We start from the raw sequence: 18,082 nt of genomic DNA, 5'->3' as shown, positions 1-18,082 counted from the left end.
TTTTAATGCTTTGCCACAAACAGGATTCAAGGCATTTCGAGATGGTTCTGCATTTCTAATTGTTTTCCAATTTAGTTGTTACTGTGTGGATATTAAATGCCAACAAAATGTCAGCAATGGTCATCTCTATAATTAAGATCAAGATCATATCTTTAGGACAAGTGAAAAACCTTTGAAAGAGAAACAGTTCAAGTGACATTGACTCCCTTCCTCCCAGAAATCAAGTTATTGGCATAAACGTGGCAGAACTCTCAGGTTTTCTATTGTTCATATTGATTCCTCACTTCTTCAGTCGTTTTCATCAGCGAAGTAGACTGTTGAATCTTTTCTCACCCAATTTGACAGCACTTTCACTAGTCTTGAAATAGGCCGAATGACTAATTTTCTTGTCACTTATATTTTTACTGATGTGAGATTTTGAGCGACAGTATCACAGGGCATTTTCTCGCTTGGTGATTTACAGAAGGTGAGGTGCACTGGGAGAATTGGACAGGATGGAAATGGAAAATGCTATAATTAAGGATGTGCTCCTTCACAAATCAATCCCCTGGGAAGAACTGGTTTGAACATTTCCAGTAAAAATATAGACCAAGTCTACTGCACCCTTGGAGTATCTCAGATTCGAAGAAGGAGAGTGTTAGTTCTCCATTCTGGAACGACATGATGACACAAGAGTAGACCTCCAAAAGCCTGTAATTTAATAGCCTAAAGAAAATCTATTTTTTCCCATTTCCATTTGCTCTTATCATTTCCTCAGAATTATTCTTAAACTTAGTTACATGGGTATTTTCTTCTTTTTGAGCAGTGGTGAACTCTTCCTCTCTAGTAGGGAGGGTATCATTAGGGCTTGAAACCTAATATCTTATACCTTTCCATGTTTAATTTTCTTTACCAAAACATCAATTTTATGTGGTTACATTGTTCAGTAAAGTCATTCTCTAAATCTGTCACCATTTATTTGGGCCTAAACAGTCTTTACATTTAAATTTGCATTACACTGAAAAACAAACAAAACTTTTATGGAAATAATGTATGGCTTTAGGATATAACTGGTCTCTCTCTGTTCCTGTCTTGTTCATATGGAATTTCATCCATTTATCTCTAGCAAGAAAATGCAAACCAAACCCACCTGTGGAGCATCTCACCAGGTGGCAGGTGCCAGGGGAAGTGTTAAGGATACAAAAGGGCATCAAAGAAGAGGCTCAGCTACTTTTCCCAGAAATGTTTCTCCTGTGGCTTCTTGCCAAGCTGCTCTCTTTCCATCCCTCCCTCTCCCTTTCCTGTTGTTTTACCTCTGCCCACCCTCTAGCTTGGGAGCAGGGCTTCCCAGCATTGCAGTCTCCCCGCCACCATCCTCCAAGATCATCTCCTAACCCCTAATAACCCTGCCTTCCCTCCCCAGGCCCTTTTCATCAGCATCTACACCATTCTCATACTCACCTGAGTAATGATTCCTGAGTTGTACCCTGACTTTTTTTGCCTCCCATTCACCAATGGCGGGCACCCCATGCCCAGAGGGGTCTGCCCCACACAGCACCTCTGCCCCATGCAGCTTCTCTTCCTTCTCTCCACCATTGCCTTTCTGAAGCCCCCACCACCTCTTCCTCCTCACTGACTTCTTTTCCACCTATCTATCTCCCTTCTAGGCCTTTCTGTGCATACACACAAACCACCTTCCTCTAACTCTTTCTCTACTCCACAGTGAGCACAGTATGTGTGTATATGTGTGTGTGTGTGTATATATAATATATATATTATATCACCCTACATGACCCTCTCTGTGCCAATTCTTCCTAATTATGCTGAAGCCCATTTTCAGATGTCCTGGTCATTTCAAATCTGTAAGTAACCTTTATCTTTCTAGAGCCCAAGTGTGTGTGTGTGTGTGTGTGTGTGTGTGTGTGTGTGTGTATTATATGCCTAAAACATATATATTATATATCTATTTTCTGAAATGCAAAGGGTAAGTGTGGAATATGGAGGTGCTTATACAATTAGTGGAACATAGTGGTACCAGTCAGCATTGACCCCTTCAGACCTTCAAGCTACTCTAGATTCTCCTTCATGGTGCACATCTTCCAAGTGCCATCTAAATACTAAAGTGAGATCACATATCACATTGCTTTCTGGACTGAAACCATTCAGACCCAGACCCAGACCCTGCCCATGGTTGACCTGCGCCTCCTGCCACCTCTCTCCACTCCACAGCTCCAGTCTTCCTTCTCCTCCTTACAACACTCCAGCCCCTTCCAACTCATGTCATTCTCTGTGCCTACAGTGCTTTTGCCACCTTACCCAACCTCACTCTTGGGTAACTGCTCCTCTGCCACCTCTTCAGAGAGGTCTCTGACCTGCTGTGTCCCTCTTCCTTCCTGGCACCAGTATAAGGACAATTTGCCTTGTTCTTCAACCTTGTCTTTTAAATAGTGTCATAGGAGTATGCTGAACGTGGGGTGGCCTCCTCTTATCTTAAATTACATGCCTACTACCAACCAGCACAGAGGGACAGACTGGACATTCAGCACACTTTCCTTTTTTTTTTTTTTTTTAATTCACTGAATGGCAGGGTATTGAACCCAGAACCTTGTGCATGATAGGATAAGCACTCTACCACTGAGCCACACTCCCACCCCAGTACATATTTCTTTAATGAATGAACATTTGAGTGAAGATAGTTTTGTTTTTTAAAAATGACAAAGTTACTTTAGATCAAGTTTTCTGAGCAGACTAGGACCATGTAGAGAAATCATACATGTAGGCCTATTATAGTTTGGGCATGGAATGTCCCCTACAACTTATATATTATAAGCATGGCCCCCAATGTGTCAAGATACAGAGATGGGGCTTTTTAGTCAATTATTGGATCTTGAAAGCTGTAACCTCATCAGTGTATTAATCCATTTGATAGATCAATAATATAAATGGACTACTGAGTGGTAACTGTAGATAGGTGGGGCATGGCTGGAGGAAGTAGGTCACGGGAGCATTACCTTGGGAACTTTATCTTGTCCCTAACCTTCTCCCTGTTCCCACCTTTCTTTCTCTCTCCCCCTCCCAATTTCCACTCTTTCCTCCCTCCTTTCTGACTATCATGAGCTGAGAAGCTTCTCCCTGCCATGCCCTTCTACCATGATGTTTCTGCCTTGGAGCCAGCCAACCATAGACTGAGACCTCTGACACCATGGAGCAAATATTTTAGTCACAGCAATGAAAATCTGACCAACACAAGATATATAGATAGATAGATATAGATAGGTAGATAGATATAGATAGATATATATGTAATATTTCTGCCATTCCCAGATTCTTCCCAGCCCATTTTGTTGGTGTTAGTGCCTGGCAGCTCTATCTTGAAAAAGAATTTATATAGAAAAGTGTATTTTTCTGGTATAGTACCTCCACCCCCATGGGTGGCATTTGTGTCTGTGTTTGACTTGAGCTCTTTGAATTCCATCTGACAGAGTTCCTCTGACTTTTTGAAAATGTTGAGCTCTGCCATTCTGGTCTATTTCTGAAACAAAGGCCCTAAAAATAGCACATCTTATATACTTGTATACTTTCTCTAAATCTAATGGACTTTTTAAATCATTGTTCTCCCTAACAAACATAAGGAAGTTCATTTCATCTTTCTAATGGATGAGAAAAGATCCATTTGATTAGTTCTATATCCCATTCCCACCATATCACTTATTTTTATTATGAAATATGCATACATGCTAGAAAACATAACATTTACATAAGTACTAAAGAATGCTAAAACATGTCTCTGAATTAATTCCCCATTTGTACCAATGTATTTGAAACCTCTTGCGTACTGCCTCCTTCGCATCCCAGAGATGGTTATCATTTCCTTGCTCTTCTTTGTTGTTGTTCTACATATGGAGGTAGCCCTGGGCAATATTCTTCACTATCACTTGCTTTTAACATTTATATGAATAGAATTGCATTAAATGTGTTCTTGAGTGACTTGCTTTTTTTTTTTCTCAAGAAAGTTAAAAACAGCTTATTTCCCCTTGTTCTTTTGCTGGTATCTGCAGCAAAAACTTTCTATCTATAGTTATAAACTTTTTTAAACAAGCACACATGTGCAAGAGTTCACAACCAAAGAGTGGTTTATTGACCCCTAGAACTTTAATCTCTTCCCTTGCCTGAATAATGCCAAATTGCCTCCCAGAGAAGTTGAGACAGTTGCTTCCCACTGGTAGGTTCTGTGAGTTCCTGTACTCCATATCCTCTTTGACATTACATGTTTTATGTTTTGCCAATCTGGTATATATAAAATTGCATATCATTATTGTTCTAATAGCCCCGTTTACTAATCATATGGTGTATCTTTTTGACCATTCATAGTTTAGCTCTGAGAATGCCTAGGTCTTTTGCCAGTTTTTCCAGTGGATTGTCTTTTTCTTCAGGATTTGTAAGAGTTCTTTACATATTCTAGCTACTAACCCTTTGTCAGCTGTTTTCAAGATGCTTTCTTCCTCCTTAGTACCTTGAGACTCTATGTCTTTACTTCTTCTCCCTTATGGTTCAAGTTTTTGTTTTATTTCATACATTTTCTACACCTCAAGGTCATAAAGGATTTGCCCATACATTCTTATAAAAGTTTTATATCACTTATTTTGTCATCTACACATAATTTTACTTCAAATTATAACTTATCCTTCCAATTTGCTTTACCTGAACTATAATATAATACCACTATACTAGTAATATTGTAACCTGAAACAGTAGACACAAATTCTAGGCATTCCTTTATCCACTTAAGGAGAGTGTTTATAAGCTCAGAAGTATGAGTGATATAGGGATGAACCTGCCTGAACTTGCCTCATTCAGTGCCCTCAAGAAGTAGAGTGGGCTAAATGGTAACCTCCCCCCAAATATGTCCAAATATTAGTCCCTAGAACTTGTGCATAGATTAAGAATCTTGATAAAAATCATTCTGGGTTGTCCAGATGGGTGCTAAACTGAATGACAAGTGTCCTTATAAAAGATATACAGAACACAGGTGCAGTGGCACATGCCTGTAATCCCAGCATCTTGGGAGGCTGAAACAGGAGGATTGCAAGTTCAAAGCTAGCCTCAGTAATGACAAGGCACTAAGCAACTCAATGAGACCCTATCTTGAAATCAAATACAAAATAGGGCTGGGGATGTGGCTTGGTGGTCAAATGCTCCTGAGTTTGATCCTCAGTACAAAAAAAAAAAAAAAAGAACAGGAAAAGCAAGAACAGAATCTCCCCTGGAGCTTCTGATATAAAGTGAGCATGGCTCTGCAGATTTGTAGCTTCTGGTTTTCCAGAACTAGTGAAAGAATTCATTTCTAAGCCACTCAGTTTATGGTCATTTACAGAAACTAACATGGAATAACTGACTCTAGAAAATCACTTGAACTCAGCTTCCATGTCCATGTCCTTCACATACTTGGGGGACTAGGACAATGGCAGAAAAGGCTAAGTTGCAGAACATTTCAGACGGGTATGTGGTTGTCTGATATCTCCCAGTTGATTCCAAAACATGGCTTCCCCTCCTTTGCAGAAGACTGCTGTAGAGTTAGAGGTTAGGCAATGTTATAAAGGTGGCCAGCTCTGGACTTGGCTTGTGTTGGTATTAAAGAACTACAAGAGTTAGGAATAAAAATTAAGGATAAGTACAAAACATAACACATTGATGTCATAAAGCAAACTTCCCTTGAGGCCATTTTACCAAACTGAGTTATCATGTCTACTCTTGGAAAATTAAGAGAAGGTCCAGGCAGGAGGAATTAGAACTGTTAAAAAGAAAATGCAGTTTGCAGCACAGCATCTTATAAACCATTCTCTTTTTTCTTTGCCATAAGACAGTTATTCCAAAATATGGAAGGTTAAAATGCTAAGTAGCAGTCAACCAACACAGAGTTTGAATAAGCAAAGAGAAAATAAAATGCAGTAATAGTTGATTTTTCTGTATTTTATGAAATCAGCATGGTCTGTGGGTAGAGATGCCCCTTAAATGTTATGTAGTTATGTACTGAAGTATAAATTGCAAGTTGACTTTTATAGCCCACATTGTCCTATTTAAAAGTTTAGCTCCCAACTTTGCAACCTTGAACTTAACCCTGTGTGTGCTAGGATTCACAACTTTGCAGAGAGCAGTGGAAGTTAGGAGACCTGGGTTCTGGACTTGATTCCACCGTAGAGTAACTGTGACTCTAAAAATCACTTTAACTCTTTGACCTTCCACTTCCTGCTGTCAAATTGATGCCATAGGACTTTTGCAGTTCATGAGGATCTAACATGAGGAGGTTTGCTTGCAACAAAACCCTACTGGAAATTTCCCCTATTTTATCCACTACATTCTTTCTGGAATGTCATCCATAAATCCATATTCAGTGGGTCAGGGAGCAGACAATCAAGATTCACCATACTTCTTTCTTCTTCAGGAACCTGGGAAGAAGCTTTAAGGATTCTCTTTAGTTCTCCAGGCAGCCTGGATTGCACATCAGTATTCCCATTTTGCACGTAAGACCACCAAGGCTAAGAGTTGGAACAGTTTACCCCAGGCACTCCGTCTTAAGGAGAAAAGGACCAGAATTCAAACCTAATCTCTTCTTCCATCAAAATGCAAGCTCCTTCCTTATAGTCATGCTGTTGCTATCATTTCTAAAAAATTAAAACAAATAATTAAAATAAAATTGGAGGGATGGGTTTGGATTCTCAGGCTCTTGCAACACAGATTTAGCAGTGTGTGTCTGTTTCTCTTGGAAATTTTTTATAAAGTACAACCAGTGAAGACATGTAAGTAGAGGACTATTACTAATTGAGAAGATCCCTACATGGGAATATGGATAGAGTGGGTCACTAAAGAAATTCAAAACTACCCAGAAACCAAGAAGAATTTCTGCTTAGTAATTTGAATGTTTTCTAAGTTGAGTAGTCAAGGAGACAAATTTCTCTTTAAAAAAGTACTTACTATATGTGACCTTTAATGAAATTCAGTACAGAACTACTAAGTTTCATGTGTTACTGGACTTTTTACAGAACAAAAGGGCAGTGACTAGCATTGAAACACATACCAGATTTGTGACTAGGTGCTTCTTAAGCCACCCGCTTTCAGTCCCAGTTCTCTGACTTTCGATCAGTGGGCATTATTTCAATGTTCAGTATACATTTTAACATATCTTCCACATGAGGAGGACTTTAAAAGTATTTTGAGATTTAAGTTACGATGCTATTTCTTATAGAAAGCAACTAACACTGAAGCCCTAGAGTTGTTAGATAAGAAAATATCAGATAGTATGGCTCCAAATCACCCTTACTGTTAGTTCTATTAATAAATTCAGTTAAGATCCAAGGGTGACATTATTTTAAGGCTACTAAAAGAAGTGATTTTTGGCATCAGTGAGTCTCTTGGCTGTTTCTAAATGCTGCCAGAGCTATGATGATATTTGTTTTCTCTTTGTCATGGTGTTTTCATGCCCTGGCTTAGGCCACGAGTGAAATGCATTTCATGATGTCTTGGTCTCACCCAAGCCCTAATGGATGTTTGTCTAAATGACAACACCCAGTTTAGCACTGTTAACACTGCAGTTAGGAGGTTGGGGAAGCATGTGCTGCATGTGACAGTCCAGGACATAAATGGTAAGATTGGGGATCTTCTACTAAATGAACACTTCTTCCTCTAATATCCAGTTCTGGAAGGACCTTTTTGTTCTGTCTTCCATAGTGCCTTAGTTTAAGAGTCAGACCAGGGCTGGGGATGTGGCTCAAGCGGTAGCGTGCTCGCCTGGCATGCGTGCGGCCCGGGTTCGATCCTCAGCACCACATACCAACAAAGATGTTGTGTCCGCCGAGAACTAAAAATGAATATTAAAAATTCTCTCTCTCTCTCTCTTCTCTCACTCTCTCTTTAAAAAAAAAAAGAGTCAGACCATAAATATTCACTGAGTCAGAAAATCTCAAAACTTGATTATTGCCCCCTATAAATGTAGTTCTGGACTTTCTCTTGGAAGCCCAGATTTCTCAGCCTTGACAAGGACAAGCTTATGACAGTTGAATAGTGTCATCCAGGATGAGAATGATGGGCTGCTGTCTGGGGTCAATTTCTGTGGCATCATGCACAGCATCCCTTTTGTAGGTTTGATTGTGAGTTTGATTAACATAGCAAGCCACTTTCCAGATATGCCTTCCATGGAGTATTTAGCAAAATGCACACGCATTTCTATTTTGTTCACCATTGTCCTGAGCACTGTATGTGGATGTGTTGGACTCAGTGGGACCTTTCAGGAAACAGCAGGAAGATACTAGGCAGAGCATGACAGGTCTTTAGAGGGATGTGCCTGCTCTAACCCAGGCCCACAAGCAGACTGTGGATTGAAAGGGGGAGCCATGAATTGAGCGTTGACAGCGGGCCACAGCGGTCCGAAGGCTCAGGTGGTTGTCAGCCATAAGTTTAGCTCAGCTCTTTGAGTAATTTGTCACGCCTCGCTCAGCCCCTGCTGGGCCAGCACGTGCCAGCTTAGTGTCAGAGTGCCTGTTCGCCAGACGGCCACTCAGGCCTAACGCCCTGCTGTTCCTCAGACCAGCGGCTTGCTGGGGCCATACACGGAGGGCCGAGCCTTGGCGACAGCCAAGTGCTGTGCAGAATAAGCGTGTTCATAATGAGACGTGAATGGCATTAGTAGGTCCCTCTAGAATTGGGTCTGAGCAGGCGCCTCTTGCTGAGGAAGTTTGGCAGTCTGTTCATTAAGGCAAGTCACCAGGAGTTCAGCCCACAGCCGTGGAGCTAGTTCTGGCTCATGCTGCCCAGGCCTGGGGCTGTTGTGACCATCTATAGGACAGATTATAAATCATCAGAGGGTCTACTTTTGAACTCTTCAAACTCATTTCTTCTTCTTTTTTTTATTTTAAAGTTGCATAAAACAAGCTTAAAGAGAAATTCTAGTATTGCTTTTCATGAAGAGCATGCCCTATCTCTGGGAAACCCCAAACAGTAACCCCTAGTCTCATATGTCTTTTGAATACTTGAAATAGAATGGACAGAGGAACTGTTGTTATTTTTTAATTAATTAAAATTTAAATCTAGATAGCCACATGTGATACATGGCTACCATATCAGACAGCACAGATCTAGATTGTCTCTGGTCACCTCTTGGTGTGAAATCATCCTTGAATATAACAGAGTAGGAAGAGGAAGAATCTGCATTTAGAAATCAATGTGCATACTTTACCAAAAGAAAATAGAAAAGTGCATGCCTATTTTAAAACACAGACTCTACTGGAAGCTAATTGGAAAGGCATAATTATTACCAACTTACATTTTTCAAGAGGCCATCTTGAAAAGGTAGTCTTAAAATAAAGTGAGAAATGCTAAAATTACTTTTTCCTCTCTTGGAGCTACAAATTACAAACTGATGTTGATCCACATTCCCTATTTCCTGAAGAATTAGCACAATTTTCAAAATGACCAAAACACATCTTTTAACTTTTGCATTGATAATAAAGAAGGGGAAAATGAGACATCATGCTGACTTCCCCAAGTGTTAATTCATAAAGTCCTACGTGTGGTGCCTTCATCCATTGTCAGATTGTTCTGACGTTATCCTGTTATTGGAAGTGCATGATTCACCTTCTGAGGAAACAGAAGCCACACACAAAAGGGGAAGATTTGCTTTCTGCCCTGTGAAAGACTGCCACACGCAGGGGTCCTATTAAGACAGCTGGAAAGTTGCTTCAGCGTGTTACGCCTATAAGTTTTATTGGTGACTGGTTTTTGATTACACATTTGAATGCTGTGTGTTCCAGACTGCAATTTTAATTAAAAGGCAATAGTCTTTTTTTTCTCTCAATTGCATTGTGCACTGTTTGCTAGATTCTCCTACATATTAATTCTGATTTTCTAATATTTAGAGTTTATTTTGGTTAGTGGCTCTGATGTCCCTTCAGACTATACCTTCTGGCCTTTTCTCTTCCCAGTAACTTGCATTTTCTTATTTTTTTAAAAATGTGTTCACCCTCATATTGCCAGTTCTTGCTTGAAGTATCTGTTCATTATGTCCGTAATCTCACAAGAATGTTTTATCCACCCAAATAGAAAATGAAGATTCAGGGTTGTCTCACAATGGTCAACAGAAGGAAATGCCATTGCAATCAATGTTTCTTGTTTTTGTTTGCTTAAGTGGATCTTACTGATGCCTTGATGTTATTCTGTAACCATTAGTTTTTGTATTTTTTAGTGGAGCTAGTTTTGAATGTATTTAAAATTTAAGAGAAACTTAAGTGTTAAAATCCATATCTTACTAATTATGATGAATATTTAATTTTCTGACAAAATGCTAAAGAGATTGCAAAATACTGTTCTTTACACACAAACAGCAAAGTTGCATAAGTGTATTTAAAACAAAGTAGACTGTCACTGCTATGCATGCTGTTTTGCAAATGCATTTGTCTCCTTAACCGATTACTTCAGCTATGAAGAGAGAGCGCTGTATCTCGAAGCAATAATTCAGAACCACCGAGAAGTCATGACATTTGAGGATTTCGCAGCTCAAGTCTTTTCTCCCTCTCCCAGCTACTCCCTCAGTGGAACGGGTGAGTGTCTACATTATTCTCCTCTCACACGCTTAAGATGCATTCGAGTAGCAGATGTACACCTGTTTTTCACAGATAAATGCTTGCAAATTTAAGAAGAGCATTCTCCCTCTGAATCAACTAATGAATATCAAAAGGAATGATGACATTCATTTTAATTTGTTTTGTATCCGAGCTGTTCACTCCATTCCTTTTTTCAGCTATCCTGTTAACCCCCGAATCTAGCAAGGTTAATGAACTTTTTCTCAGTAATGTGCTCTGGTTCATTCAGGAGTGTGGGTTTCTTGCTGAGCTGGGAACATGTTGTTTAAAAGCGATGCCCGAATCAGTGCTTACTTATCAAAAAAGAGTTCCTCACAGTCGAAGCCGTTGCTACTAATGCTAAATGGGGATTATGCTGCCGAGATACTAGGGTCAGGGATTAATGCAGGAGACATGGAAGGACAGTGTCCCCAGGCCCATCATTACAGAGTGCGGCAAGCACACTTCTCTCTGGAGTGGTCGGTGTCATGTGGACAAGCCGCTGACTAGAGCAGCACCTGGTGTGGAAACCATTTAGAAACTGGCTTACAATCATTTTCATGTATTAGGCCACTGGCAAATTGCAAACATTGCCATAGATTTCCTTATTTCTAGGCACTTAACTCTTTTTACATTTCCAATTTGAAAAAAATATTTACACTGCCACTTAACAAGATGATATGATTACTATAAGTTCTTTTTTCAAAGACTAGTATTATTACTTGTAAATTTTTGCATGTAGTTATAGATTAATTGCCTTTCAGACAGTAAATAGGATATGTAGTGATCACATGTTGAAACCCTCAATGCAGGGCTTCCAGTCATCTTCCGCGGATTTCAACACAACCCGTGAGAGTGCTTAATAGATTTCTAACCTGTGTCAATTGTCTCTGAACACTGCCTCACTTCTCCTATTCTGACTTGTTAACAAATATCTTACACACAAAGTGAAAAAAATTAAATTCGGTGAAATAAATCACTTACAAATAAAATCAGCCATGCATCATTGTTTAACATCGCTGGCTTCAATCCTTGCCTCTCGGAGCTTTGTTGGGAGATAAGAGGGAGAGGCATGCGCTTGCACGGGGAGCCAGGAGCAGCAGGCAGAAGGCTTGGGAAGATAAGCAAGCTGGCAGAGGTGCGGGAGCAGCGATTTACATAATCACGCCTCTGCTTCCTGGTGAGGCGTCAAGAAACACTGGGATGGCCTCTATTGATCTTTGTTGAACTGGAATACTAAACAACATGAGAAAAGCTTATAACTTAAAGCTTTGATTAATGTTTCTTACATTTAAAAAGTAGAACAGCTGTGAATTGAATTCTTTTATACACTCTGCCAACATTCTATGACCAAAAAAAAAAAAAAAATCTGTTTCAATGGAAATGAAGATTTCATACCCAGACTGGCTAGAGGTTTAAAATTTTTTTCTGATTTTTTTTTTTTTTTTTTTTTTGCTTAAAGAACATGAAGGATCTGTAGCAAGCTGATTTTTTAAGATCTCCTTCAGCTTTTTCCCATCCTCATGAGATATTGGGACTTGATTTTTCAGTGCAGGATTTTTTTTCAAAAAAAAAAAAACAACTCTTGAAAAAGCATTTCATTTCTAAAAATTAAAGGAAAAATTTAAATAATTACATTTTTTACATTCCTTGACTGTTATATTCTTAAGGTTGCAGATTAAGATGTTATCAAAACAAATACTGATGGGCTTTATTTTCTATGAATATTTTAGCCTCTATATAAATTAATTTGATCTTTTCCCCAAATTTCATAATTATTTAAACCAATTCAAATGAGTCAGTGTGTAGGTAACACCTTAAGTGAGACCCTAGGAATAATTTAATATTTTATGACGTCTACTTAGAGAGGATTGTTAATGGGCTTGAAAAGGTCATATTCTTTATAGAGTTACCTACCAGAATAGATTCCAACAGAATGCTAGTATGGGGATTGGAACTTTTACAAAAGGAACGTGAAATCCAATGCCGGATATCAAAAACAGATGCTACTTCTTCATCTTGTCAGATTAACATCAGTATTATGTTTCATAATGTTCATGGTTTAGGGAATTCAGTGTTAAGTGATAAAATCTTTTATACTTATATCACATCTATCCTTCAGTATGATTTTAAGTCTGTGCATAATGTTCTCTTTTAACGCTTTGTGTATCTAACCTTAAATGATTAAGAAGAAAGGGAAAATGATTTGAACTGGAATTGTGGGGGTGGTATAATGAGGATGTAACATGTCAGCACCACATACAGTCAGGTTCTCAGAACCCCATCCTCTTCTTATTTACACATCAGCTTTGCTTTTGAGGAATCCTTATCCCCATCTCTTAGTACTTTTACAGATGAAAATGTTTTTTATTTATTCATAGCATTTGTTTTTGTTTTTTGTTTTCCATGGGACAAGTACAGTCAAACCCAGATGAGCCAGGCAGCTTAAAGTAAGAAATTGAGGTGAAGCCTGCCCTTCCAAGCAATAAGGCAACTGGAAAAATCGACCCTGAGCAGCTTAAGCTCCCACAGTGCACTTAGGACCCAATCAGACCATCTCTGGCCATCATTGTCATCAAAGCAGGCCTTGGGCTTCTGCTCACATGCATATGCACAATCTGAGGAATTAGGCGCTCCTAGGTTTTGTTTTGTTTTGTTTTTTGGTATATGCATAACAAAAAGCTTTATCCTTAAGAAAGAGGGAGAGTCACCTGAGTAGTGTATTTATTCCACACTATATTTGTTATACATGGCATGCAGCCCCCACTGCTAAAAGAAAGGCCTCCCTATCAGCCTTTGAAAAGAGATGTGTTGTGCCCAGAGATGCCACTGTTGGGAAATGCCCTGTTCCCAGAGCTTCCCTGCCCAGGTGCTATCACTCATCTACCCAAGGAGCCCTGGGGAGTGGGTGGCCAAAGGAAGTGCTTCTATCCATGATGTCCTGTCAACTGCAGCTAGGGTGGAAAGCTGATACATAAGTGCTTAGCTTTTGTCAAAGGGCTTTAAGAAAAAAATATATATATATTCATTTTCCAAATAAGAAAATGTTGTTTTAAAACTACCTTGCTTCTTTCTGTCAATAACCCATTTCACAGTTGTTATTTGAACAACTTTTTACCTAACTTGTGGTTTGCCTTCCCTATTGACCAGTAATAAACCAATGTTACAATATTAACTGTTTTATTACTATAGTTAATATAATATAATTAATAAAATGGTTAATATTTTAACCATTATTTAAATATTTGTTGCAATTAACACGTATATGTTCTATGCATACATGTTTATATGCATGTAACCCACATGCCTATGTGGTATCATGTTTTCAAGCATGTTACCAAGGAAGGGGGCCAGCAGAAAGGCCTATAAAGGGTTAACTGAAATGGGCACCCTTGAGTGCTGGGGAGGGACTGATGTAATCACTGCAGCTCACAGCCAAGTGCATCTGTTCACCATGAGGTCATTCTTCTGCATGCTAATGAGTTGGAGAATCTAGTCTAATGTTTGACATTATCAAAAAGGACATAAATAGTGTAAATCTTTAGTTTTTGGAAGCTCCTCCTAAAAATCAAAAGAGAAAAGAAACTTTTGCTTGGACTTGAGATATTTTTTCCTGAACCACTCTAGAGATTGTACCTGAACTTTAAAATCTGGGAGGAATCCACTTGTCTCTGTTGATAATCCCCAAATCGCTATTATAGTCATAGCTAGCAATTTTGTAGTCAAAGACTATAGGTATGTCTAATTTTAATGTCTAGTTTTAAGCAGTTCCAAGTACCTTGATCAGAAGTTTATAAAGATGGATTTTTACCAAAGAATGTCCAAAACTAAATTAAATGAGAGTTGTTCCCATTGTACCCCGATTGACTTGCATTTGTTGAAGATGCCAATGCTGGTTATGGTTCCTTTCTACTTCAATATTGCTATAGAGGGCCAGCAGAGGGAGCACAGGTCTTTGTTTATTTGTTAGCCCTCATAAACACAGCATTTGATTTTGCTAAGACATGGTCAGTAATACTTTCTCCTTCATGATAAGCTGAATTGGAAAGGATCCAGGACTTAAACAAGTGGGAAGAATTGCTTCACTCTGCTCCATCCAGTTCTGCCACTTTCATGAAGGTCCTATTTGGAGTTTAAAACAGATAAATCACTGTCAGTATTAGGATGCTACTGCCACGCCTACCATATCCCCAAACTGCAAACTTTCATCTTTCTCACAAGGGTATGGAAAGCCCCCTTGAAAGAAATTATTATGTTCATATACCTCATAGAACATAATTTTATAATACTTTTCCACAACAAAATCATTACAGGAAGTTAACAGAAACTTTACTAGAAAACAGCTGGTGCCATTGTGTCTTGCTTGGTAGCCAATAAAATTTACTCACAAAGCTGGAGACAGAGCACTCCTGTCACACATTGGCACCAGAGTGAATCTGGGATGGAGATGATGCATGAACTAGTTGTGTGACTCACTGGCCTCTGCCCCTAAGGGTAAAGCTATACCATCTTTCTCTTGCTGAGTCCTTCATACCATACCCTGTGGTTACATGTGCAAGGTGTTGCAGGCTTGTCAATCTGAGTGCAGATCCTAATAGGAAGATTTTGTTGACTCTTTCACTGGTAAGTTAATAATCAAAGTAGCTTCCAGGAGCTGGGGGTGTGGTAGAGTGCTTGCTTAGCACCTGTAAGGCACTGGGTTTGATCCTCAGCACCACATAAAAATAAATATATTGTATCTACCTAAAACTAAAAAATAAATATTTAAAAATATTAAAAAATGTAGCTTCCAGAAACAGACAAAGTAAATCCTAACCCTAATCCCAAAAAATATTTTCTCCATTCCTTGAAAGGTGGTCCTATTACAGATTCTTTCAGTATTCTCCTCCTCTCCATCTCCCTCATGCCTCCTACTAAAATGGTCCTAATAAAGTTTTGATTGATAGCACATATCATGCCTCTTATGTGTTTAGCTCTATCGTAACTTTGCTGACTCCTTCAAAGAACATCATAGAATATGGAGTTAGAAGGACTTCAAGAAACTTCAGGTTTAACCCCTGCATGTTAATTTTGTACTAAGCTGGATAACAAGCCATGAAGGAACAACCAAAGGTCTTGGGCATGTTGGAAGCAGGGACAACCTCACCCTCACCTCCCTATTCTATGCATGAGAATGCTAGTCCAGTACCCACCCTGTGGTGACAGTCCCATAATCAGATCCATGTCTGCTAGCTTTTTATTAATAATAAAGGGCAGGATTAATTTTAAAATTCACTCAGATGACCCAGACATTTTTTTTAAATGCAAGTTGTCTTACTTCACTTCTATTCAAGAACTCACACCTGTCTCCACACCTCAGTAAGCTAGCCAGTGTTGCCACCCATCCTACAGACAACTAATTGCTCCCCCCAGACATTTCCTCTACCCTAACAATCCCTTCTGACCCCATCCCAAATCTTCCTTTCTGCGTAGAAAGTTCAATTCTTACCCATTTTTTTCTGACCCATCTACTCTTTTCTTAATTTTTTCTTTATTTTAATATTTTTTATATCTTTATTTTGTTTTATTTCTTTTTATGTGGTGCTGAGGATCAATCCTAGTGCCTTACATGTGCAAGACAAGCGCTCTCCCACTGAGCCACGACCCCAGCCCTTAATTTTTTCTTTTCAATTTATAGACGTATTCTTGAAAAAAATGACAAAGCACTGATAGAAAATTTAACCACCCTTAATGCCATTATCCAAACCCAGTGCTGCTCAGCTCTAGCTATACATTGAAATTATTGTCCTTTCAAATTTAATATTTTCAATGACAGGTATATGTAACCCCATCATAAGAAGTATCTGTACCTCTGTCTTGTTTTTTCTGAGCATATGTAAGTGTTTATCCCATGTATGTGTCTTCTATCCTTCTGTACTATGAATTCTTTAGAGAATGATACATGGAATTTATTTTATCATCCAACGGGAATTAAATAGAAAGGAGGCAGGCTGTTGCTTTAAGTGGCACAGGTGTGTCTCTAGACCACAGATGTGTTGGGCCTGATGCAAGATGCAGAACAAACACCTGTAATTATGTTTCATCTGTCCCCTCCCTTCCCAGTCTCCTAGAGAGAGTGGGCCAGTGATAAGCAATATGGTCAAAACTGGGTGTGGAGAAATCAGAAGAAACCAGGAGCCTAGTTAATCCACAGACTAGATAATGCAGTTTTGAATAACTGAAACTTGATTAGAGATGGTGTTGAAGTTGTTTTAAAAAGAATTCTTGATGACCCTGCTTAGTACCACATTTTGCTTCATGCTTATTCATTCCTTTGTCTTTTTAAAACTCTTTTACTGTCTTCAGTGTCATTTCTGGGAGACAGAGATGAAGCAAACATATCTTTCCATTTTATCTGCTAGAAAATGGTGCTGCTGCCTGTCATATTACTATCTGTGAATTGGCCTTCCCTTCCCTTGGCTGCTGCCACAGAGCAGGACTGTGTAGGGTACTTGAGGGGACACAGAAGGCTCTAGAGACCTTAGGCAGGCCTGCACCTTCCCTTCCCTTATGGAGAAAAAAAGTCTTATTATAGAAAAGCTGATACTTTTGATAATAGCAGATAGCTATTTATTAATAAACAAAGTTAGTTAGCTACAGACTATAACTGCAAGTAAAAAAGATATCATCAGCCAATGGCCTGAGTCGTTTGGATTGAGAGTCCTCTGAAATGGGCCATGCCACCTACCTTGTGACCCTGGAAGAGAATGAAAACTTGCTCCTGTATAGTATATTATCTACTAAGCATCCTCCCAGTGAGTTTTTAACTTGTCAATGTGAGTTTTCACATTGGCTGTGAACCAAGGTGACTAAGAATGAGAAGACCCATGTAAAAGAAGATTAAGACAGAGGATAGCAAGTGTGGGAAGAGCAGAGAGAAAGATCTGGAGGGTGTGCTCAGATTTGGAGTGCTCATAGATTCCCAGAATCAGAAGGGAGTAGACATTATCATTCTGAAGTACTGACATTGCACTTACTCTGTCCTTCTGGAAGAACCTTGAAGGTGCTGCTTTTCTGTGAAATATCACCGTGGGTTAGTTCCGGTTTCCCAGGCCTTACAGGGTTTTAAGGGCAGGCAACTTCTCCCTCCCGCTTGACAGCTAATTACGGCTCAGGGGATGCTGCAGCAGTTGCCAGGAGATGGCCAGCAGGTACCAAGAATTTTTCTAAGAGACAGTTTTTGGAAATGAGTCTTAATTAAAGCTTACTGGAAATAACCTTGAGAATTTGAGAAGCACCCAGAGTTTCTGACACCCTAGGTTCACATTCTTTGTGAACCCCAGCAGCAGCCCTTGAGTCAATTTGGCCTTGCAGGTGCTACTTGTGCAACCTCAGCACTGGAGGTTCCTGGAAGACTCAATGATTTTGCTTTGAATTTCTATTTAGCAGTGAACAAACGAAAGCACAGGCCAAATGGTAGCACTCTTACTGGCATTTAAGTGTGCTGGCAGAAA

At 39.3% G+C, this 18,082-nt stretch overlaps 1 protein-coding gene across 1 annotated transcript in view; it reads left to right on the top strand.

Annotated features, from left to right (window-relative positions):
• Window positions 1-18,082, top strand: part of RALGAPA2 (Ral GTPase activating protein catalytic subunit alpha 2) — a 322,071-nt gene that overhangs the window by 286,767 nt on the left and 17,222 nt on the right. Inside the window, exon 37 of the mRNA XM_081292835.1 lies at window positions 10,447-10,568. Coding sequence (XP_081148961.1) covers window positions 10,447-10,568 — 122 coding nt within the window. The remainder of the gene's footprint in view (window positions 1-10,446; window positions 10,569-18,082) is intronic.

The sequence above is a fragment of the Spermophilus citellus genome (assembly GCF_964194105.1).
Source record: "Spermophilus citellus genome assembly, chromosome: 4".
In the NCBI taxonomy this organism is placed as follows: domain Eukaryota; kingdom Metazoa; phylum Chordata; class Mammalia; order Rodentia; family Sciuridae; genus Spermophilus; species Spermophilus citellus.
The sequence above is the reverse complement of the archived record's forward strand: the minus strand, read 5'-3'. Positions and strand labels throughout refer to the sequence as shown.